The 24,420-nt window shown below is 44.5% G+C and overlaps 1 protein-coding gene across 13 annotated transcripts in view; it reads right to left on the bottom strand.

Annotated features, from left to right (window-relative positions):
* Positions 1–24,420, bottom strand: part of RIMS1 (regulating synaptic membrane exocytosis 1) — a 1,970,833-nt gene that overhangs the window by 1,291,325 nt on the left and 655,088 nt on the right. For all 13 annotated transcript variants that reach the window (XM_086926498.1, XM_086926484.1, XM_086926488.1 and 10 more), the window contains one exon: positions 11,287–12,149. In XM_086926498.1, the coding sequence (XP_086782624.1) occupies positions 11,287–12,149 (863 nt within the window). The remainder of the gene's footprint in view (positions 1–11,286; positions 12,150–24,420) is intronic.

The following is a 24,420-nucleotide window of genomic DNA, read 5'->3' as shown; positions in this document are numbered from 1 at the left end:
GGCCCATTGTTTTATCTGACAACATCCTGGGGTCCTTTTTACCACAGAGACCAACTGTAACTTTTCGTAGAGCGCGCAATATGGGCGCGGTTCTGGATCAACCATGTCCAGAATTAAAAGAAAAAACGAATTGGTTACAATCTGTAGGTGGTTACCGAAAATGCTCCAGTTGCCGCGCCTGTAAATTTGGGGTAAACAAAACTCATTACACTACCCCATTTAGTGATAAGGCGATTGGAATTGTTGGCCAATACACCTGCAAGACGGAATTTGCAGTATATGTCCTAACGTGCACCTGTGGCCTTAATTATATTGGTAGTACCAAGCAGCAGGTGCACGTTAGGATTCTGCAACATCTACGTGCAATTTTGCACAGTGACCCCAGTTACCCAGTGGCACGCCACTTTGAAATCAAACACAATAAAGATATTAATTGTTTAACATACTTTGTTGTAGGGGCAGAGCCTAAACTGAGAAGAGGCGGCAACAGAGAGTTGAGGCTCAGACAACTCGAATCGAATATGATCTTGGAATTCGATAGCAAGTGGCCAAACAGCCTAAACAATACTGAGGATTTACATACTTTTCTGTAGGCTGGTCCTTGAATGATATTGTCTGATATTTCTTGTTTTTGATCTCCTGTGAATCAACATGATTTAGGTCACCCTTGGTAGTCAGGTTCCCTGTTACCAAGGGATGTGCAGAACCAGTTGTTAAGGTTAATTATTTGGATATATATTTGCTCTGTTTGCCATGGCTAGTCAGGATCCCTGTTAGCCAGGAATCGCAATCCACATAAGTATCACCCCCTTTTGTATAAATATATTTAACCTAAATAATTTTTGATATTTCCATTTTTTAACACTATTTTATACACAGGGTGTTGGTAGTATCACCTTTTATCACTTTTTATGATGAACCCTGTTAATAATATGAAATGTTTTTTATCAAGCTTATATCATACAGAATGAGACTTTTGTCCGTCTGTTTAGCTAGCATGGAATAACCATTTCTAAATGCAGGTAGTTTTATCAGGTATTATGCACTTTTTTTTCTTCTCTTGTAAATAGATTGTAATATTAATGTGATTTTTTGCACTTTAGGACATGCACTGTTTACACTTTTTTAGCACTTTACACTTTATTCACTGGACTATGCCCACCCCTAAATAAGTTATTGACATACAATGAATAAGGGTCCGCACCACCCATGAATTTCATTGGTGTTTGTTTGTGACAAAATGGAAAGAACTTGAGCAACTAACGGATTTATCTGGTAATAGTTTTTATTGCTTTTAAACAACAATGATTACATGTTTAATACAAGTATTTATATTATTTATATAGCTTGTTTGCACATGTCGCGGTAAGAAGTATGTCTACCTTGTCTATGATCACATGATGTGTGGGAGGGGCTTGCACCAGTGATCACTTGGCATTATAAAAAGTAAAGATGTAACAGACAGTTTTATGCATGTGAACAAGGGATTGCAGCCCGAAACGCGTTATGCATTTCCTGCAAAATAGCATCTAACCTGGATTAAAGAACTGGTGGTCCGTCTCCTGCTTAGCGCTTCGCCAATCTGTGTGGTTGGAAGTGGCGTTTTTGGAGTTCTTCGTGAATATTTACAAATACATTTAAAAAAATTTTTTATTTAATAAATAAAATTAATTACATATTTATTAATAATTTTTTTTTTTTAAATGATATACTTACCTATACTTACGTTGTAATGGCATGCGTTGTAATAGCATCTGCGATGTAATGTCATGCGTTGTAAAGGCATTCGTTGTAAAGGATCCTGCGTTGTAAAAATTGCGTTGTAATGGTATGCGTTGTTAAAGTATGCGTTGTAACGTCATACATCCCAAACTGGGGATAGTCCTTCAGTATCTAAAAACGCCATATGCCCGAGATAGTCCTATTGCAGGAGACACACCTTGTCAGTAATACCTGCCAGGCTCAATCAATCAATTATTCAGAGAATTATAAGCGCACTACTCACCCATTAGGGTCTCCAGGCGCTGTGTGGGGGATCAGCAGTTCCATTCAGTCTCAAAGCCAGGTCTTGAGAGCCTTCCTTAAGGTGTTCAGGGAGCGGGCAAGTATGATGTTGATCGGGAGCTCGTTCCAGGTCTTTGGCGCAATGTAGAAGAAAGCTCTTCCTCCTGTTCTGGCTCTGCGGATGCACAGTATTTTGGCGAAGGCGAGGTTGGTAGATCGGAGGCTTCTTTTGGGTATTTGGAAGGTAATCTTCTTGTTGACGTATTGAGGTCTGGTGTTGTGGAGGCATTTGTAGGCGTGGGTAAGTATCTTGAAGGTGACTCTTTTCTCGCCTGGGAGCAAGTGGAGGTTTCGCAGGTGCTGGGTGATATGTTCTTGTCCTGAGATGCAGAGGACGAGTCTAGTTGCGATGTTCTGTATCGTCTAGGCTCTAGATCGATGAGGATATAAACTCATACCTCATGCAGGGTTCACTTCTGGCTCCCGTGGGACAGGCATTCTTATCCATAAGAACTGCCCATACATGATCCATAAATATGGGTGGAGTCCCAGGGCAGATTCGCAGCTGCTACCGGTATATGGAAAGGGAAACCTCTTAGCGTAATGTCCATCTATGTTCCCCCTGCCCTACAACAACCAACGTTAGCGGACCTCAGTAAATTCATTCTAGATCTGCCTGTGGGGACTTTGGTAATAGGAGGAGACTTTAACGTGACAGCGAATGGAATGATTGATCGACTGCCCCCACGGTGGCACCCCCCACAATAGGTCAAATTAGCAGACTTCCTCTCAGTCCTTGGCCTTGTCGACATCTAGAGACACTTTAACCCGACGACCCACCAGTTCACCTTCCACTTGGGAGCCCATGATAGTCAGTCATGTATAGACTACCTATTGACACACACTGTGGATGCCCCTAGATTTGTTGAGGCCAGGTGTCTGGCGAGAGGACTCTCTGATCATTCCCCAGTCCTTGTCCGGATGACATTGGAACCTCAACCCAGTCACACAACCCTCACTATTAATCAATGGTCTCTAAAAATCCCACATATAAAAAACAGAATTGCTCAAGGACACTGATTTATACGTCAGTGAAAATGTTGGCTCTGTGGCTTCACCGTAATCCCTATGGGCTGCATTTGGGGCTGTCATAAAAGGTAGAGCACTTGCATTGATGGTGGGGCATTAAAAAGAATTGACAAGATTCATAGAAACGCTTGAGGGAGAGATCCTGGAAGAGGAGAGGAAAATAGCCCTTACTAATGACGAGTCAGCCAAACAAACCCTAGACATTAAGAAGCAAGACTACAAACAGCTTCTGACAGAGACAGCTAAATCCAGGCAAAAGACTGTATACCATAAGATATACAAACATGGGGAGAGGATGGGTAAGTTGTTGGCCTGGCTTAAGAGACGGGATCAGGCTAATCTTTGGGTCCCCCTCTTAGGGGAGCATGGGGAAGAAGACATACTAGACCCGCATGAGATAGCAGAGGCATTTGCCTCCTATTTTGACACAATATACACATCCACTACCACAACCTCCGCTCTTGACTACAGAGACCTCCCGGCTACTATCCCAGTCGTATGCCTCTCTACCGAAGAGCGGGAGTCTCTAGAGGGATACCTAACAGAAGAAGAACTACAAGCTGCAATTCAGGATATACGTTCCAGAAAGGCTTTGGGACCCAACGGGCTCCCAATTAAGTTCTTCAAGCTAACAGCCACCAAGTTGACACCCTATCTCTGAGACATTAGGTGAGATTAGACGTACCTCGATATTGGTGATACACAAACAGGACAAAGCAGCAGAAGAGTGTAGTTCATGCCGACCCATCTCACTGCTCACTGCAGAGGTGAAAATCCTCACTAGAGCATTGGCAAACAGGCTTATCCCCATAATTAATAAATTAGTACATCCTGACCAATCAGGCTTTATGTCAGGTCGAAACACTGTCCTCAACCTCCATCGTCTGCATTGGGTGTTGGGGAGGACAGGCACGATTCAAGAGGATGCTGCTCTACTGTCACTCGATGCCAAGATGGTATTCATCACTGAATGGCCCTACCTATTCACTGTATTGGAGTGCATGGGTTTCGGCCCTAACTACATAAAATGGATTAAGCTCTTCTATGCAGACCCAAAAGCACAAGCAGTAGTCAACCAATTGCCATATGCCCCGGCAACTCCAACTGAGTAGCGGAACCCGTCAAGGTTGTCCCTTGTCGACTCTTATTTTCGCTCTGGTTTTAGAACCACTGGCGACATGGGGGAGGGGGAACCCCCTGATACGGGGGTTAAAATCGACAGAACACCACGTAGATAGAATCTCCCTCTATGCAGACGATATACTATTATATATAGCAGCCCAAAAAGCATCAATCCATCACATCATTCACATATTCTGGATTTTTGGCAGCCATACAGGATATACCATGACTGGACTAAATCCATATTATTTCTGATCCAAGGTCCAGCGCCAAAACTACCACAAGGCTGTGAGGTCCCCATGGCAACCAAGTGATTCCAATACTTGGGGCTTTATGTGACCCACAACCCATAGCTCTTCTATAACACCAACCAACAGGGCCCCTTAACCCGCCTGCACGCCAATGTTTGACATTGGCGAACCCTCCCCCTGAACCTTCCGGGAAGAGCAGCCCTTTTCAAACTGCTGGCATTGCCTCGTTTTCTGTACGCATTGCAAAATACCCCCTTCATGGTTCCAGACTCCTACTTTATTAATATTGAGAGTTCAGTGCAGAACCTGTTGTGGGACAGGAGGATACCACACATCGCACTGCAGAAACTGACGAGGGGTTGGTATGATGGCGGGATTGCCCTACCTAACCTTAAAATATATTACTGGGAGTCTCAGCTGATGGTAGTCAATCAGTGGATTCACGGCCCACAAACCAAACCAAGCTATCAAAAGGATAGATGGCTAATGGGACAGGGAGGATACCTGAGAACCCTCTATACCAATAGCACCTCACAGGCCCCACGGCTGGCACCATAGAAACCTGGCACCAAGTCAACAAAATAATTAGGCTGGCACAAGAGAATTACACAAGTAACACCACTCTGGGAGTCAGAGTAGCTTGGCAGACTGAGCTCCTGCTCCAGATTTGACTTGTGGGATTTAATTGACATCTCATCAGTATGGGATCTGTGGAACAAGAATGGACTGATCTCATTTGCCAATCTACAGAAGGAATAACGATTCGCACATTCAGAAACTTTCTGATACCTGCAAATCAGTCAAGCTCCTAAGGCTGCCATTCCCAGTGGGGGTGGGTTCTCCCAGAAGACAGATTGCTACTAGACCCTATACCCAAGAAAGCCAGATCTCTAACCTATCAGAAATTGATTAATACTGACCTGACCTACTAATACATCTCAGACAACAATGGGAAGTAGATGTGGGGGACTTAGACGACGAAGGCTGGCAAGACACGTTGGCCTCCGCATGTGAAATAGACATCCCTATGTTATTGAAATTGATTCAACTTAAAATCCTGCATAGAGCCTACCTCTCAGCGGGAGCTCTGGTCAAAATGGGGACGAGAACAGACACAAACTGTCTCTTTCACTGCTCCCAGGAGGGAACCTTCTTTCACACGCTCTGGAACTGTCCAGCCGTTTAGCCATTCTGGGCGGGAGTCACACCCAGACTAGAGGAGGTGGGGGGGGAACCTCACTGCCTCCCCAAAGCTTTGCATACTTAATATATGGGAAGCCACTGACCTAACTCACACTGAACAATACTGGGTCTCTTTGGGGTTGGCCCTCGCCAAACGAAACCTTGCACAAAAATGAGGAGTAGAGGAACTACCATCAATGGGGAAGTGGGAAGCTGATATGGACAGATCCATGATAGCAGAAAAAGACTGGTCATCATAAACAGAGGTTGCCCCAAAAAGTGGGATTGTAATTGGGGGGCATGGAATACTCATCAGGGCGAGATCTGCATGTCTCCCACAACTGAATTGCACCAGGGAGAATGGAGGCGGCAGGGCCTCGGGATAGAGGGGAAGGTACACAATTAAGCAGAGATTGCCTAGGACTGAGATACCCAATGTAATGAACACCTTTGTGGTACGTGAGCTCTATTATACCACTTGCTGTAATGCTGAGCTTTTATTTGTTTTGTCTAATAAAAACGAGTTTTAAAAAAAATCTGATATCTAGGGATAAAAATGACCCAGACGCTTGAGGAAAAAGCTACATCTAAAATGACTAGAGTAGCTAAAGAAATCAGCCTACAGCAGCTGAAGTGGAGGGGCCTCCCTCTAAATATATATGACTGAGCAAATTTGATGAAGATGAGGATTCTCCCAAAACTGATCTTTTGCGTTTACTGCATCCCATTGATTTTCCATAACAAAACTATAAATAGATTGCAGTGAGAAGTGAGTTCCTTTATTTGGGGACATAAGATACCTAGACTTTCCTGGAAAAAGTTTAGAAACAAAGAGCCCCCACTTAGTGTTACCGAACGTTGAACTATATGCTTATGCTTTTCAGTTTCAGAACTTCCTCATGTTAAGGTCAGCCACAAAGAATTCAATTCTGGAGTACCTCTTTACAGCTTTGTCAATTGAGCACGGACAGAAATAGTTTCTTTTGAAATTTGGTAACCCCAAGTAAAAAAAAAAAGGTATTAACGGCCCTCTCAATATAGTGTGCCATAAAGAAAGTCTGTGGAATCCCTTATTGCTCTAATAATTAACAGATGTGGGATTCCCCCTTAAGGTGGCTGGAATACAAACTTGTGTAGATCTCATATCTGGCTCTCAGGTAATCTCCTGGCAGGAGGTTGCTGACAAAACTAGAGGCTCAATTTCTAGATTTAAATACCTCCGAATCGATTCTTAGGTTTGTGCTCAAACATAGACATGAGAGGAGAATGGGGGAATTCTCCTTACCATTTAAAAAAGAAGTAGCATATTGGTACAGTGAAATCATCAAAGCCAAGCATTCTAAAACTAGGCTGCCTTATCTAATTTGGGAAGATACGGTCCAGCTCTCACTTCTTGAAAATGTTTGGCTCAAATCTTTTAGAATATTATATGACATATTCAAATCTGCTTACTTAAAGCCCTACCATTTTTTTTACACTGCATAAGCTGTATTGGTCGCCTAAAAAGTTGACAAAAATCACTAAACAAACACAACATTGTTTAAAGTGCAAAATACCACAGGCAGATTATAAGCACCTTTTTAGTGCATGCCCAAAGCTCTTTTTGTTATGGCAGTACGACAGAAAATAAATTGTCTGGAGTTTTCAACCAGCAGGTGAAGTTAACTGATACCCTAATTCTTTTCGGTATTGACCTGAGCTTTCTGGAAGCCTAAATAAGGCAGAGAAGCAGTTGCTCTTTTACATGATCCTATTAGCACGCAGGGAAGTTTAAAAAAAAAGTTTTTGGCACATCCTCCCAGTGGAGTCCACTGGTCTAGAGCAGTCAATCGGGTCTCCCAGATGGACATGGTAGTTAGTCAGAGAAGAATGCAAACTCTCTGGGCAATCCTACAGACTACAATGATCACACAACTGTTGCACAGAAGGTGGTAAAATCCGTTCAGTGCAAAAGAAACAATTGATGGACGGAATGCTGGACAATGCACACACACCCCCAGTCACAAGGGTCGGGGTTTAATCCATAATTTGTTTGCTCATTACACCACCCCAGTTCAGACCCAGGCATATGCAAATCAGTCTTGCTCCTATTCCTTATGGGAACAGTCCAGCCCAAACTGCCAAGCCAGGTCCTCCCTGGACCGGAAACAAGCATCCTGGGACTGTTTTTAGGGCATCGTCCTTCAACAGTCAGGCTAGCTTGAATCCAGTGGTGTAGTGAGCATGGGACCCACATCTGGGCATACCCTTCCCACTTAGGGTGACATATGCAAAAGAAACAATTGGTGGACGGAATGCTGGACAATGCAAACATTAACCCCAAGTCACAAGGATCTTGGTTTAATCCATCATTCCTGTGCTCACCATAACACCCCAGTTTGGACGCAGACATATGCAAATCAGTCTTGACCTTGTATCTTATGGGAACAGTCACGCCCGAACAACCAAGCCAGGTCCTCCCTGGACCGGAAACAAGCATCCTGGGACTGTTTTTAGGGCATCACCCTTCATCAGTCAGGCTAGCTTGAATCCAGTGGTGTAGTGAGCATGTGACACACGTCTGGGCATACCCTTCCCACTTATGGCAACATATGCAAAAGAAACAATTGATGGACGCAATGCTGTACAATGCAAACATTCAGCCCCAAGTCACATGGATCTGGGTTTAATCCATCATTCTTTTGCTCACCATACCACCCCAGTTTAGACGCAGCCATGTGCAAATTAGTCTTGACCCTGTTCCTTATGGTAAAAGTCCAGCCCGAACTGCCAAGCCAGCTCCTCCCTGGGACCTGAAACAAGCATACTGGGACCGGTTTCAGGGCATCACCCTTCAACAGCCAGGCTAGTTCGAATCCAGTGGTGTAGTGACCACGGGACCCACGTCTGGGCATACCCTTCCAATTTAGGGCGACATATGCAAAAGAAACAATTGATGGACAGAATGCTGGACAATGCAAACATTCACCCCAGTCACAAGATTCTGGGTTTCATCCATCATTCTTTTGCTCACCACACCACCCCAGTTTGTACCCAGCCATATGCAAATCAGTCTTGACCATTTTCCTTATGGGAACAGTCCAGCCAGAACTGCCAAGCAAGGACCACCCTGGAACGGAAACAAGCATCATGGGACCGGTTTCAGGGCATCTCCCTTCATCAGTCATGCTATCTTGAATCCAGTGGTGTAGTGAGCATGGGACCCACGCCTGGGCAGACCCTTCCCACTGAGGGCGACATATGCAAAAGAAACAATTGATGGACGGAATATCGGAGAATGCAAACATTCACCCCCAGTCACAAAGATCTGGGTTTAATCCATCATTCTTTTGCTCACCTCACCACACCACCCCAGTTTGGACCCAGCCATATGCAAATCTTTCTTGACCCTGTTCCTTAAGGGAACAGTCCAGCCCGAACTGCTAAGACAGGTCCTGCCTGGACTGGAAACAAGCATCCTGGGACCGGTTTCAGAGCATCCCCTTCATAGGCCAGGCTAGCTTGAATCAAGTGGTGTAGTAAGCACGGGACCCACACCTGGACATGCCCTTCTCACTTAGAGCGACATATGGAAAAGAAAGAATTGATGGACAGAATGCTGAACAATGCAAACATTCACCCCCAGACACATGGACCAGGGTTTAAACTGTTCTGTGCTCCCGTCTGCCAACGGCTAACGCGAGTACTCCCTCCCTGGTGCTGTGAAAGACCGTTGGCCGGCACAGCCCCGCCCACCCTTTAAAACGCCCGCACCGCGGCGGAATGTTCGCCGTGGTAAACGGGTTAATTCATCATTCTTTTGCTCACCACACCACCCCAGTTTGGACATATGTAAATCAGCCTTGACCCTGTTCCTTATGGGAACAGTCCAGCCCGAACTGCCAAGCCAGGTCCTCCCTGGACCAGAAAAAAACATCCTGGGACTGGTTTCAGGGCATCACCCTTCATCAGCTATGCTAGCTTGAATCCAGTGGTATAATGAGTATGAGACCCAGGTCTGGGCATACCCTTACCACTTAGGGTGACATATGCAAAATAAACAATTGATGGACGGAATGCTGAACAATGCAAACATTCATCCCCAGTCACAAGACCTGGGCTGGACTGTTCCCATTGGGGGGAGGGTCAAGACTGATTTGCATATGGCTGGGTTCAAACTGAAATAGCATGGTGAGCAAAAAAGCAATGGATTTAGACCCAGATCATTGTACTGGGGTGCATGTATGACATTGTTCTGCATTCTCTCCATCAATTGTTATTTTTGCATTTATCACCCCAAGTGGGACGGGTATGCCCAGATGTGGGTCCCGTGCTCTCCATGCCACTGGAGTCAAACTATCCTGGCTGATGAGGGGTGAAAACCCGAAACCGGCCCTAGGATGCTTGGTTCCAGTTCAGGGAGGACCTGACCTGGCAGTTCGGGCTGGACTGTTCTTATTGGGCGCAGGGTCAAGACTGATTTACCTATGGCTAGGTTCAAACTGGAATGGCATGGTGAGCAAAAAAAATGATGGATTTAGGCCCAGATCTCTGTACTGGGGTGAATGTATGACATTCTGTCTATCAATTGTTCTTTTTGCATTTGTCACCCCGAGTGGGACCGGTATGCCCAGACATGGCTTACATGCTCTCCTTTCTACTGGAGTCAAGCTATCCTGGCTGATGACTGATTTGCATTTTGCTGGGTTAAAACTGAAATGGCATGGTGAGCAACAAAACGATGGATTTAGGCCCATATCTCTGTACTGGGGTGAATGTATGACATCGTTCTGCATTCTGTCCATCAATTGTTCTTTTTGCATTTAACATCTGTTCAGTAACACATGTATCCAAATAGATGACAAAGCTATGGTGGCTATATGATTGACAGTGAAATTAGGATAAACAAAAAAAATGGATGGCGTAAATATGCTGGATAAAATCATGCAAGATCATCATTAATACCCAAATACATTAGCACAAATATGGAATCCATCTCTAAAGCCTGACAAGCAGAAAAAATAACCATGCAAAAGATGGGATCAGATAGCATACAGACTACACTACACATAAAGTAGACTGTAAAACTACATTCAGAAGATGAACAATAATTAAATAGCCTATAGTTCAATAGAGAACTGAATCTGAGGCTATACAGAAGAAGGTATATGGGTATACGGGAGAATTGACCGGAGATAGGAAGAGAGGATGCTCAACAACAAAACACTTAAGTGATAACATCACAACTATGTAGTACGTGGGATAAAAAAACATACACTTCTCTAACATGATAACACTCATACTCATGTCCTTGTGCAGTTAGGTGAGTTGGGAAACAGCATAGATAGTTTTCGATATAAAAAAGCAATTATAGGTCATGAGGGAGATTTGGAGGTTACAAAGAAGGTGGATCGTGGAAAACATAGAAGAAAACATATGCCAAAATGTTGAATTGCGACTACTGTCTCATGTGAAGTTTAAGAAAGTCATTTTGCCAGACACATGAACGGAGCTTGAGAGTGTTTGAAGTTAGTAATCATATACAATACACAGGTATTGTATATTGTTTCACTCATCACTGCTTTTTCGTTCACCATTCTTTTCAAATTTCATATACAGTGTTAACAGAAAGCAAAAAGGTACACAAATGCCTTCCTACCTTTTTCGCTGACACTTTCACTTTCTATTTCCACATCTTCCCAACTTGTATATTCTGGTGTTGACACTCCCTCTTCCTCTGAACTACTGACTGACATTTGCCTCTTTTTTCCTCCTCTTTTTGATCTATTAGGCTTTGGAGGGGATGGGCGTACTGATTCTGACTGATCAGAACTCAGTGAATCATTTCTCAACATGGACTCCATTTTTTCACGCTTTGTTTTCCTCATTATAACAGCAGTGCCTGGATCCAGACGGCTCTGCTTTTTTAAGGAATCATGGTTTCTGGAATCTAAGTGCTCTGGAGGAACAGGACTGTGTCTAGGACTCGGAGGACTATGATTGGGCTGTTGTTTAGAAACTCTTCCATTGACAGTCCTATCAATAGAGTAGGATCTTTGATTATCAGAGTTTTTATCCTGAGCTCCTGGAGATGGTGAGTGTTTTCCTAACGTGTTTATAGGCACCTCTACTTCATCCATTTCTGTGTTTAGTAAAGACGCATCACTATGCCGCCTTTCGTGCCGGGCCTTGGAAACTTTGGCATGCATGCGCATTTTCTGTTCCTCAGGATGCGGTTTCACTGGATACCTTGCGAGGTTCGGATCACTGCTGTACCTTGCTTGATATTCTTCTGCTCGCCTTCTTTTCTCCTCATCTGTGATCTTACCATCCTCCAGCTTTTCAGGCATATCCTGATAGTCCTGTGACCTCCCTTTTTCCAATCTCCTGCTCTCCCGCCTTTCTTTATGTTTCCGGTCTTCTGCATGTCCCCCGCCCTGCTGAGGTGAGAATTTTGGCACTCGTTTGCGCTCACTTTTAAGATTGCCTTTTCCATTTTGCTCAGAAGCCATTGTTTCCTTCCTGTGGAGAGACAATACGTGTGTTACTAGATATGGTCTAATGTATACTGTTTTCTATTGATCTCAAAGCTGTTTTTATGCAAATTAAATCTTTACACAACACTAAATTGCTGAACCCAATGCATTACTTGTGTTATGGACCACACATTATAAGTAAATCACGTTTCTATGTATGCAACCAAAACACTCAATAGGTTTGTCAAACAGCATTCAACAAAAATTTATTGTGAAACAGTGTTACCAAAAAGGTGGGTCAGGAATTTGCCTTAACTAGTACAATAGCCCACATAGAAAGATGCTCATACCCCCAGTAATAACACTCCTGAACTATAGGTTAAGCTGGTTGTGTTCTGATGCCAGATGGGGTTTTGTTCTGCATTCTGGGGGTGTAGGCTGAGAAGACTTGTTTTCCTGTTTTCTTCTTCCTGCAGTGTTTAGTCACTAATACTTCATAGTTTCCCAGCGATCTTATACAGCCAACCTGTAAGTTCTCTGCTTCCATTCAAGCTCTGCCCTTTCGCCAACCCATTCACTTCTCAGCAGGATCTCCAGGAGCAGAGCTATCCCAACACCACAGTCCTTGGCCCCGTTCCCCCGGGAACTCCTCCCAAACCACAATATCGCTCTCCCACACTTCACTTGAATCTAGACTCACAGAGTAATAGGAATCCTCAGAATATCGGTAATGCCCGTGACCAATCTACCACCTTCCTCACAAGGCAGCCTTCATACCACCCTAACAAATGGATCTACACAATTGTTATTGCTCCTCTCCCAAGCTCCTATAAGCCTACTTTGTTAGACCACACTGACTCTCTGGAACAAATCCAAACAATCCCTTCAAACCCACTCAAAGAACCTCAAACCAACACCATAACTGCTAACAATTCAATACTCATGCAAACCTCCATCACTCAGTCTACCTCAGTTGATACTATCTCTCATATGAAATGCATGCTACTCATTTGCAGATCAGCTGCTAAACACGCAGTGGGCATCGCTGACCTCATTATCACAAATTATCGTGACCTCATAATCCTTCCTGAAAGATGGCTTAAAAATTCCTCCTCACTCCCTCCTTGACCGTCTAATTACCCCAGTCATGACATCAGAATATTGGACAGATCTGACTGAACAGGGGGAGGTATCACCTGCATCCCCCACAACAATCTAGCAGTGAAACCGTCAAAAACTGTTGCTCTTTCCTCATACGAATACCTTTAAATCGACATTGCAAGTAACAAGAGACCAATATGCAAGCTGAACGCAATCTATCATCCACCAAGGAATAACCTACTGTTCATTGAACAAATCATGGAAATTGTCTCCTGCAATGCAGGACAGCCCTGCCCCCAGATCTTCCTTGGAGATTTCAACCCCCACTGGAATGACTGGAACGACTCAGCAGTGATCAGCCTAAAAGCCTTCCAAGAGGACCTCAGTCTGGTCCAAATTTGTGACAGTCCTACTCACAACAAGGATGCAACCTTAGATCTAATCATGGCCAAACCCAATTCCATTCTCCTTGAATCCATAGTCCGGTGATTGGACCAACCACCATCGCATCACCTTCTTCAACTACTGAATTGCTGATTTCTAATAAGGCCCATCCAAAAAAATCTAAACACTGGAAAAGGAACTTAAGAAATATAAATCTGAATGATCTACAGCCATCAGCAACAACATATTGCCCCCTCCGGCAGAATCACTGGATGCCCATGAACTCACAAACCATTATACAATTCTATAACGAACATTCTGGAATCTATTGAGCCTCTTCAGCTGAAATAATTACCCACCAAAGACTCCCAAGCATGTTATAATGCTGGCCTTAATGCAGAAAGTCACAATTGAAGATTCTCCCGTCCCTTGTTCACCTGAAGCCGGTGAGATCGCTTACGCACACCTATAAGAAACACATCCAAAGCTCAAATGCAGACTTCTTTAGAAATCAGCATGATAAAGCTAGAAACCAACCTAAAACATAATTTGAGCTGGCCAAACTTCAATCAAATAGTTATCCCAACCCTACCTCCATTGGATCAAATCTGCAACCAAACTGTGAGGATTTTGCCTTCTTCTTCCTGAATAATACAAAAGATATTACATTGAGCTAATGGTAGCTTTGGAGCTCATTCCGAATTCTCCACATCCCAGTTTTTCCCCATCTTTGATCGTGGAGCCCCACCTCTCTCTGGGCCTTCCCCCACAAACAACTCCGTGTGGAGCTCATTTAAATTCTATAATAAAAAAAACATTCTCAAAATTCTCATAGTGCTGAAACCCTCAACCCACTTCAAAGACTTTGCCGTTGAATTTCTTTAATGACTTCAAATTGTCCCTACTACTCTAGACCAAGACTGTAAATGTCTCATTATGTCATGGCACTATCCCAGACTGCTTAAAGTCCAGGTCCGGTAACTCCTATTCTTAAGAAACACATGGCAGATCATATGGATCTAAACACCTTCCACCCTATCATTAATATTCAGACCCTGGCTAAGCTACTAGAGAAATGTGTTCACATTAAGTATGGGCGGAAAATCTGTTCCGCTCGCGGATTTTGTGGATTTTTGGTAAATTCGCAATCCGCGAATTTCCCGCAAAATCCGCAAATCCGCGAGCAGCGGATTTTATGGCTTGCTCGCACTGTTCGCGTGAGTTCGCGGCTTCCTAGTTCAACTTCGCGCCCCGCGAATAAATGCTAAATTGCAGAAATACGATCTTAGCAAAACTGAAACTACTTACCAGGTTCAAAAGTTCAAGCTCATCATTAGTAGCCATTTCCTGTAGTGCTTCCTGAGGGGCCCCTCCAGAGTTCAGTTGCCTACGTGCAACTATTATGTGACCCTGCTCTGACCCTCAGAATAGTTACACATATGCCACAAAGGTCCTGAATTACAGCTAAGGGAGACAAGCAGGAGCCAGGCTGGAAGTTCAAATCCAGTGATATTTGTGATATTTTTTGTGATATTTTGTGGGGTATTTCTAGAGCGCGACGTTCGCTCCGGAGGGAGCATCTTGGCGCTGAGGATCCTAAATGAACCAGTCCAAGAGGATTAGATGGAAGCTTTGGAGTAATCGTCCGGAGGTTAAAGATCCATGTCTTTAGAAGCTTTCTAAAGGGTTTTTCCTGGGTTTGTTGTCTGAGGGTTTTGGGCAGTTTGTTCCAAGCTTTAGTTGCAAGGAAACTGAGGGTCTTCTCACCCTTCGTTTTCAGATTGTATTTAGGGAGAAGGATGAGGTTGTCATCGGATGAACGAAGGTGACGGCTGGGCACGTAGTGGGGGAAGCGCTTGGTGAGGTATTTAGGGCCTGTTTTGTTGTAGGCACGAAAGGCTATAATCAGGATTTTGAAGAGAATCCTTTTGTGAAGGGGGAGCCAGTGAAGTGAACGAAGCGCTGCAGAGATAGAGGATCTGCGGGGTAGGCCCAGGACAAGACGGGCAGCTGTGTGTAGAACGCTCTGCAGTTTTAGGATGGTGCTCTTTTTGACTCCTGCGAGCAAACCGTTGCAGTAGTCCAGTCGCGAGATTATGAGTGCTACTGTCACCGTTTTTCTGGCATCGATGGGGAGAAAGTCGAAGAACTTTCTCAGGGATCTGATCGTTCCGAAGCATTTGCCTGCGACGGTTCTGGCATGCTGATCAAAGGAGAGTTCGGAGTCAAAGATTACGCCGAGATTCCTGGCCGACGACACTGTCTGGGGGGGGGGGGGGGCAACAGAATTGTCCGGCCACCAAAGTGCTGGACAGAAGGAGATATTTGTGCCGATCGGGAGGATCTCCGTTTTACTCGAATTGCATTTCAAGTGGTTATTGTCCATCCATCGAAATACTTCGGTCAGGCAGTGTTTCAGGTTAAGTTCAGCTTTGGTAGATAGTTCGTCTAGTGGCACAATGAGTTGTGTGTCATCGGCATACGAAGTGACAGGTATGCCGAATGATTCTATCAGATTGAGGAGAGGAATGAGGTAAATGTTAAAAAGGAGAGGGCTCAGGATAGATCCTTGCGGGACACCTGAGGGGACAAGTTTGTCTTTGGAGTGGAATGGGCCCAGAGTGACGGTTTGAGAACGGTCGGAGAGAAAAGACGTAATCCAGGATAGGGCGGAGTCAGAGATGCCAATGTCCCTGAGTGTACTGATAAGGATGGTGTGGGAGATGGTATCAAACGCCGCCGTTAGGTCGAGAAGGATTAGGATGGAGTTTTTTCTCTGATCTTGTAAGGTTTTTATGATGTCAGATAGTTCAATGAGAGCGGTTTCTGTCGAGTGCTTGGGGCGGAATCCGGATTGTTGGGGATGAAGAAGGTTGTTATCATCCAGGTAGCGTTTCAGCTCGTTATGGACTAGTTGTTCCGTAATTTTTCCCAAGGCCGGGAGTAGCGAAATTGGGCGGAGGTTGGTAAGATCCGTCGTGGGTTTATTTGCCTTCTTCATAAGGGGTTTGATGATTCCTTTTTTCCAACGGCTGGGTACTGAGCCCGAGCTAAGCGAGGAGTTGATTAGGTTGTTGATGGTCGGGTTAACCTCGTCGATTAATTGGTGAAGTATCTTGGGGGGACAAGGATCAGACGGGGCGCCAGATTTGCAGGCCAGGATGGCTTTTTTTGACTGCTCAAGAGTGACAGAGGAGAAGCAACTTAGCGTGCAGCCTTGGGGGACCAGTGGGGGGGGGGGGCACTGGGGGAGAGGCGGGGGGGGGGAAGTTAATTTGGATCGAGGCAATTTTTTCCTCGAAATAGTCAGAAATTTGATCGCAGAATTTCTGAGAAGGGGGGATTTCAGGCAAGAGTGCCTTTGGCTGCGTGAATGATTTAACTATCGCGAACAGTACCTTTTGTTTTTGGCCTGCGTTTTTTATGGCGTTGACATAGTAGTTTTTTTTAGCCAGTTTGATTTCCGAAAGGTAGTTTTTCCTTGTCGCGATATAGGAAGTACGATTAGTGGCCTCGTATGTCTTTCGCCATTTTCTTTCTGCCTTTTTACATAGCAGATGCGCATTTGCAAGTTCTGGTGTGAACCAGGGGGCATTGGTTTTGGTTTTACCCCGGGAGGTGCGGGGGCGTAAGGGCGGGATTCTGGATTTGATTTCTTGAGTGATCCAGTTGTGAAAGAGATCGGCGTCGGTATCGACATTGCCGGAGAGGATGGGAGCTTGAGTTTGCATAGAAGGATTAAGGGTGATGTTATCCTGAACCTTTTTCCAATTGATGTGATTGACGGGGTGGGAAGCAGCTTTGTCACGGTTGGGTAGGTTTTCGCTCAGGATGTGGAATGGGATCAGGGAGTGATCAGACCAGATCTGAGGCGAGGGGGATAGTGTGATCAAGGAGGGAGAATTTGTGCAGACTCCATCGAGGGTATGACCTAGAGAGTGGGTGGGTGAGGTGACGAGTTGCTTAAAATTGAACATATCGATGGTTTGTACGAAATTGATGGTTTGAATATCTGTTTTCGATTCTAGATGGAGGTTAAAATCACCAAGGAGGGTGAAGAATGGGTATCTGAGTGAGAGTTGTCCTAAGGAATCGTACAGTGAGTCGAGAAACTCAGATGCGTTGCCGGGTGGGCGGTAAATAAGTCCGCCTGAGAACGAAGTGTGTTCGTTCAATTTAATAGAGAAGCCTAGTCCTTCAGTCTTTTTTTAGAGGCTCTAGACTAAAGGTGTGGCAAGGGAAGGTGTCTTTGAGGATGATTGCAACACCTCCGCCTCGGCCCTTGGCTCTATCTTCCCTGAAGAGTGAATAGCCCAGGGGAAGAGCAACAGCAATATCAGGGTTACTATCTGCTGTTAGCCATGTCTCAGTTATCATGAGGCAGTCGAGGTCGGACTCCAAGATAAGGTTGTGTATATCTTGGTTGTGCTTGCACATGGAACGTGCGTTGATCAGACCACCTTTGAAGGAGGGCAGAGGGGCGTGAAGTATATTGGCCGATGGGACAGCTGAGTGGAGCCCAGTGGACCAGTGGCAGTGTTTGCAACTGACTGGGCCTGAAAGTGCGGCTGGGTCGAGTATACATGGACACTGCTTAGTGACCTGTAGTTGAAGGAGGTCGCTAGGTTGGTAGGAGATGTGGGAGGAAAAATGGGCAGAGTTTCCTGCGCCTGTCGCGGGCTTGTCGCGGACGGGCGCAGACGGGCTTGCCTTAGGCGCTCCCGCTGGGCTCGTCCGCTGCGCGTCCTGTACAAGCACATTTGTAGGAAACAGAGGGGGGTGTGGCCTCAGAAAGGGGCGGAGTCAGCGTGCACGCCGGTGGTGATGGCGGCGGCAGGCTAAGAGAGCTAGGAAGGGCACGAAGCAGCTATTACCATCAGCTGTGCGCGAAGGAGAAATGCGAGCGCTACGTGAGGTATGAAGTTTTTTAAAAGCAAATGAGCAAGTTGTGACACCACACAGAACAATTTTTAAAATAAACAAAGTACCTCCAGTTACCGGCTTCCGCCTCAGGACTGGGTCAAAGGTTTCTGGTTGCCGCAATTAGTTCAGCGGTTTATATACTGTGATCGGGGGGCGTGGCCTCAGAAAGGGGCGGAGTCAGCGTGCACGTCGGTGGTGATGGCGGCGGCAGGCTAAGAGAGCTAGGAAAGGCGCGAAGCAGCTATTACCATCAGCTGTGCGCGAAGGAGAAATGCGAGCGCTACGTGAGGTATGAAGTTTTTTAAAAGCAAATGAGCAAGTTGTGACACCACACAGAACAATTTTTAAAATAAACAAAGTACCTCCAGTTCCCGGCTTCCGCCTCAGGACTGGGTCAAAGGTTTCTGGTTGCCGCAATTAGTTCAGCGGTTTATATACTGTGATCGGGGGGCGTGGCCTCAGAAAGGGGCGGAGTCAGCGTGCACGCCGGTGGTAATGGCGGCGGCAGGCTAAGAGAGCTAGGAAGGGCGCGAAGCAGCTATTACCATCAGCTGTGCGCGAAGGAGAAATGCGAGCGCTACGTGAGGTATGAAGTTTTTTAAAAGCAAATGAGCAAGTTGTGACACCACACAGAACAATTTTTAAAATAAACAAAGTACCTCCAGTTCCCGGCTTCCGCCTCAGGACTGGGTCAAAGGTTTCTGGATGCCGCAATTAGATCAGCGGTTTATATACTGTGACCGGGGGCGTGGCCTCAGAAAGGGGCGGAGTCAGCGTGCACGCCGGTGGTGATGGCGGCGGCAGGCTAAGAGAGCTAGGAAGGGCGCGAAGCAGCTATTACCATCAGCTGTGCGCGAAGGAGAAATGCGAGCGCTACGTGAGGTATGAAGTTTTTTAAAAGCAAATGAGCAAGTTGTGACACCACACAGAACAATTTTTAAAATAAACAAAGTACCTCCAGTTCCCGGCTTCCGCCTCAGGACTGGGTGACACATTAATCAGCCCCTAATTCATTATTGTCAGTTGGGGCAGGGCAGGTGTTGTAACTAATTTTGCAACAATGAAAGCACTTAGCAAGTGCAAAAGATCACTAATCAGGAAGCACTAAGGAAGCAGGTGCCAGCTAAAAAAATATTCTGTGACACATTAATCAGCCCCAAATTAATTCAGGTCACTTGAGGCAGGGAAGGTGTGCTTTGCTTTGCCACAATAATGTACACTGGACAACCAGAGGGTGCTGTGATGAAACAGAGGGTGGCATGGGTGAGCCAGAGGGTGGCATGGGAAATCCAGAGAGTGGCAGTGGTGACAGAGGGTGGCAGTGATGAAGAAGAGTGTCCCAAACAGGCTGGACACGTAGAAACAACAAGTTTGCAAAACTTGCGACCCGACAGGTAAGTTCGCGTTTGCGAAATTGTACAAAAACCCTCGCGACCTGGCAGAAACCCGCGCGAACACAAAAAAAAAATCCGCAAATTCGCGAGAATTCGCGGATTTTGCGGATCGCGAGTTCGCAAATCCGCAAAATTCGCGAACGCGAGATTCGCAAAATTTGCCCATGCTTAGTTCACATCCAATTAGCCAACCACATATAACTATTCCAATTGTTGGACCAATTCCAATTGGTCTTCCACCAAGGCCGCAGCACTGAATCGGCTCTAACAAACACAATTGATGATATGCTAAAAATGCTGGATCTAAATGGATCCTGCCTCCAAATTCTCATTGACCTATCTTCAGCTTTTGACATGTTTAAACAAGTGAGCCTCCTTGACCTTCTGGAATGAAGAAAGGGACTATCAGAGTCTGTCCTAAATGGGTCCACTTCCTTGATTCACAAAAGATCCCAAAGAATCAAGGTTAAGCAGTCCCTTTCCCCTTCCTCCCCCATCACACTGGCGGTTCCACAGGGATCATGGGTCTCACCCATCCTCTTTAACCTGTTCATGGAGCCACTAACGGAAATCCTGAAGCAATCCAACATTCACTATCACATGCACGATGAGGACACCCAATTGTACATGAAAATATCTTCCTCTGAAGATGTATGAGTTCTTAACTTTACTCTTAAAAAACTCAAAACTGGCTTACATGCAACCACTCCAAACTAAATGCACAAAAAACGGAATTCCTCTGAATTGCCCCACCCAAACAGGCCTCTTATATTAGAGAATGGATGAAGCAACTAACAGCTCCTAACTGCCTGCCACGTATGATAAACAACACAAGATCACTTGGAATAACCCTTGACAAGAACCTGAATATGCAGGAGGACATCCGTTCTGTAACTAAAGGAGCCAATTCCCAAGTGAATATCCTAGGAAAAATCAAACCCTTCCTCTCCTTGGACGACTTCAAATCAGTTGCTCAAGTCCTAGTCATTTCCAGGTTGGACTATGGAAGCTCAAACTTCTGTGGCCTACCTAGATCAATGCTGGTCCCCTTTAAAGGCTTCTTTTAACTCTGCTGCTAGGCTCATCACAGGATCTAAAAAATACAACTACATCACTCCTGATCTACTGGCTCTAAACTAGCTCCAATTTGAAGCAAAGACGGAGTTAAAAATCGCATGCATAACCCATAAAGCCTTACATCTTAACACCCTGTTGTACCTAGCAAATAAACGGGAGCTTTCTGGTGGCTGCAGAACTTCTAGAAACTCGAGCACTTTATTGCTGAAACCACAGAAATTCTGTAAATAGAAATCTTACAATTGAGCTTTCTCGGGGTTTGCCCCGGGAATCTGTAACTAACTGCCCCCTTAAATCAGACTGAATCAGACTGAAACCCTCGCCTGTATCATTTAAAAAGGAAGTCAAGTGCTACTAATGAACAGGTTCTTGCTCTAAGGTTCTTGCACCTTAGTAGCCTTACATATTGGCCTACATTTGCTATACCCATGTATAGTTCTGGACTCCTATCATCTTGAATATTCTGTGGCAACTTGGTGCTGTTGGTGGCCTCTTGCCTCTTTTTGGGAACAACCACATCTTCTTTTTGGGACCAACCACATCTTGTTTAGCTTGTGATTTTGATGTTTGTTTTAATGTTTCTTCCTTCCTGACATCTTGAAAAGCACTCTGATACTCTCGTAGGTCATGTTTGGGCTATATAAAACTTTATAAATGAAATAAAATATAATAATGTTGGATCTCCTGGTCTGGCACTGTCCACCAGATAGATAGTTTGTTAGCAAGGTCATCTGGTGCTTTGGTTTTGAGGGCTTTGTAAGTGATGCAGCTGACCTTGAACATAATTCTGACTTGTAGGGGATCCAGTGTATAGCCTTTACCATGAGGATGATTTGGTTTGATTGCTTAAGCCCCTTGTTAAGTTGTGCTGATGCATGAACAATGTCTTTCATGGGAGTGAGGATAGTGCGTGGGATGTAGTTCAGCAGGGCGCTGCCTCCATCCATAGGAGAGGCCAAAGCTTAAACTGTTGTTCTGAAAATATTTTGCTTTGTTCAGGAGACAGAGTAGGAACCAGGCTGTTTTGATCTTCTTGGCAATGTGTTCTTTGATTGAAAGGGTCGAGTTGAGCATTAATCCGAACGATTTGGCCTGCTATGCCAGCTAGGGTGAAAAGCCTCTTAGATTTATATTAAAGAGTCATGATTGAATCAGAGAAGGTTTGGTGTTGTGGACAAACAGGAGGAATCCAGTCTCCATCTGGTGTAGACAAAAGTCATTTTTTGACATCCACTCTGGATGCATTTGAGGCAGGCTTTGAGTCCCTGTATGTTATTGGTTGAGGAGGTTTTGAGATAGAGTTGGGTGTCATCCATATACTAGTGGATCTTGCTATCATCCTCTGGAAGGATAGTTCCAAATATATGCTGAAAAGTATGAGTGGCAGGGTGGAAAAATGGGGATTTTGAAGGTCAAAGGGAGAGTCTGGGATCTGGCATTTCTTATCTGAACATGCTGCTGTAGATTGGTGAAGCAATATATGAATACCTGTTGGATTTTGCCAGTGAAACCAACAGTAGTTTTAGGGTGTGTGTCGATGCCAAATGTTCTACAGTGTTGACAACTGTGGCGAGGTTGAGCAAGACAAGGAGTAAATAAGGTTGATAGGATTGTATCCATCAGCTGATGGTATGATAGGAGTTTTCAGGGATGGGTTTGGAACACTGATGGTCTGAAAGAGGGCTTTGCTTCTGTTGATTGTTACACTGATGGTGGTCTTGAAGGAAGTGGCTTTAACTGTGGTGATGATGAAATGATCCATCTAGAGCTTCTCAATTTCTTTTTTTGTCTTCATAAGGTGTACCTGTTTACAGTAAATTCTTGGGTGTATCCTGGTTCTGACAGCTTAGGTTTGGAGTTCAAAGTTCTGTGTAATTCTTCAGAGTTGTCCTGGAGATGTTGAAAAAGTTATTAAAACTACTCTCTTGACCAATAGAATAAGAAGTATCAACAGCAGAATACGAAAATAGCTTCCAATTGGCAATAACGAAAACCTGGTGTAAAGAAATAACATTTGGGGTACTGTATGCTCATGCAATCTATGGATTTATAAACAAATGAAAATACACACAGCCTATAAATACAACTTTTCATTTCTTCTGTAAGAGACAAATGATTTTCTTCCATTAAAGCAAATGTGACAAATTTCAGTTAATGCTATTACCTTAGTAAACAAAATATATGCTTTGCTGGATAATCAGTTTTCTGGTAAAAACATATGGGCCGATTCTAAGATAACCACACCCTTGTCTGCCTCCTATTTCTTGAAACATTGCCTCACTCCCTGGAGTGAATTGGTTCTATACATGAAGTAATATACATTACCTTAAATGTTTCCTAACATGGACATTTTTGATTGACAGTGACACAGTGAAGCTAACACCAAGTTTCTGCTATTTGAAAAAGAAAGCACAACATATGAGCTCTTTTAAAAACAAACTTGAGACACTGCACCTACTTGAAATACTCAGAGCGCCCATCACCCAATGTCCCTCTTGCATCCCACACTCCCTTCTTGCTCCCACATTAATTGGATCAGATATAAGGGCATGAGCTGCTAGGCTATTGATCAGACTCGTTCCACTCATTCAGTTTTAAATATTTCACCAGCTTCAACCCTCTGAGCAAGACCTTGCTCCTCTGCTGCTTCCAGCAGGTGTTCAGGTGAAATTTAGAGCACCTAGAGGCTTTTTGCATTCAGTTTATATCTTATTTCGCATGTCAGCTAGTGACAGGTAGCTCCTATGTGTCAGGCATCTTGGTTCTATTATTGGTACACTAGTGTAGGGTTTCCATTCTCATTCAAATCCTTCAACAATTCAAGTTGGGTGTATTGACAAACAGATAGCTTGTGTAGCAGTTTAAGGGTTCGGGATAGTGTCCTCTTATAGTTGAGTGGTCGAGTACCCCATCCAAAATGCACCAAGCAATGGGAAAACCGATACATCTGCAAACATACTGGCATTATCAATGCTTGTTCTGCATACTAGGATAACTTCTGTATAACTTATTCCAGTTGGCCTGGAATACTGAAGCTAGGGCAGATTTCTTGAACTTAATCTTCTAATTCTTATCAGAAAATCATAATTTAAGAAACATGTTTGAAAAAGAACTGAAAGATCTTGCAAGATTTAATGCAAGACTATGTATTAACCTTTTAGAATCTGACCAACTTTAGTACGAGGACTGCAATCAACTGCAGCTGTTCAAATGGAGGATAAAGCAACAGGGTAAATCAACCTATGACATCGGTGCAGGTCTGGGCTTTACTAAATCTAATGTTTATAGGAATTCTCAAAAATATGTTGAAATAGGTTCAAACAGGCAGCAATAAGCTTAAGGAGGTCTTGAATCAAGAAGGAACAGGTGGAAGACTAATTAAGTCCAGTACTAAGACTTAGTATACAGAGCTCAGCTTCCTCCAGTGTTCACTAGAAA

The sequence above is a fragment of the Lissotriton vulgaris genome, chromosome 6 (assembly GCF_964263255.1).
Source record: "Lissotriton vulgaris chromosome 6, aLisVul1.2, whole genome shotgun sequence".
NCBI lineage: Eukaryota > Metazoa > Chordata > Amphibia > Caudata > Salamandridae > Lissotriton > Lissotriton vulgaris.
The sequence above is the reverse complement of the archived record's forward strand: the minus strand, read 5'-3'. Positions and strand labels throughout refer to the sequence as shown.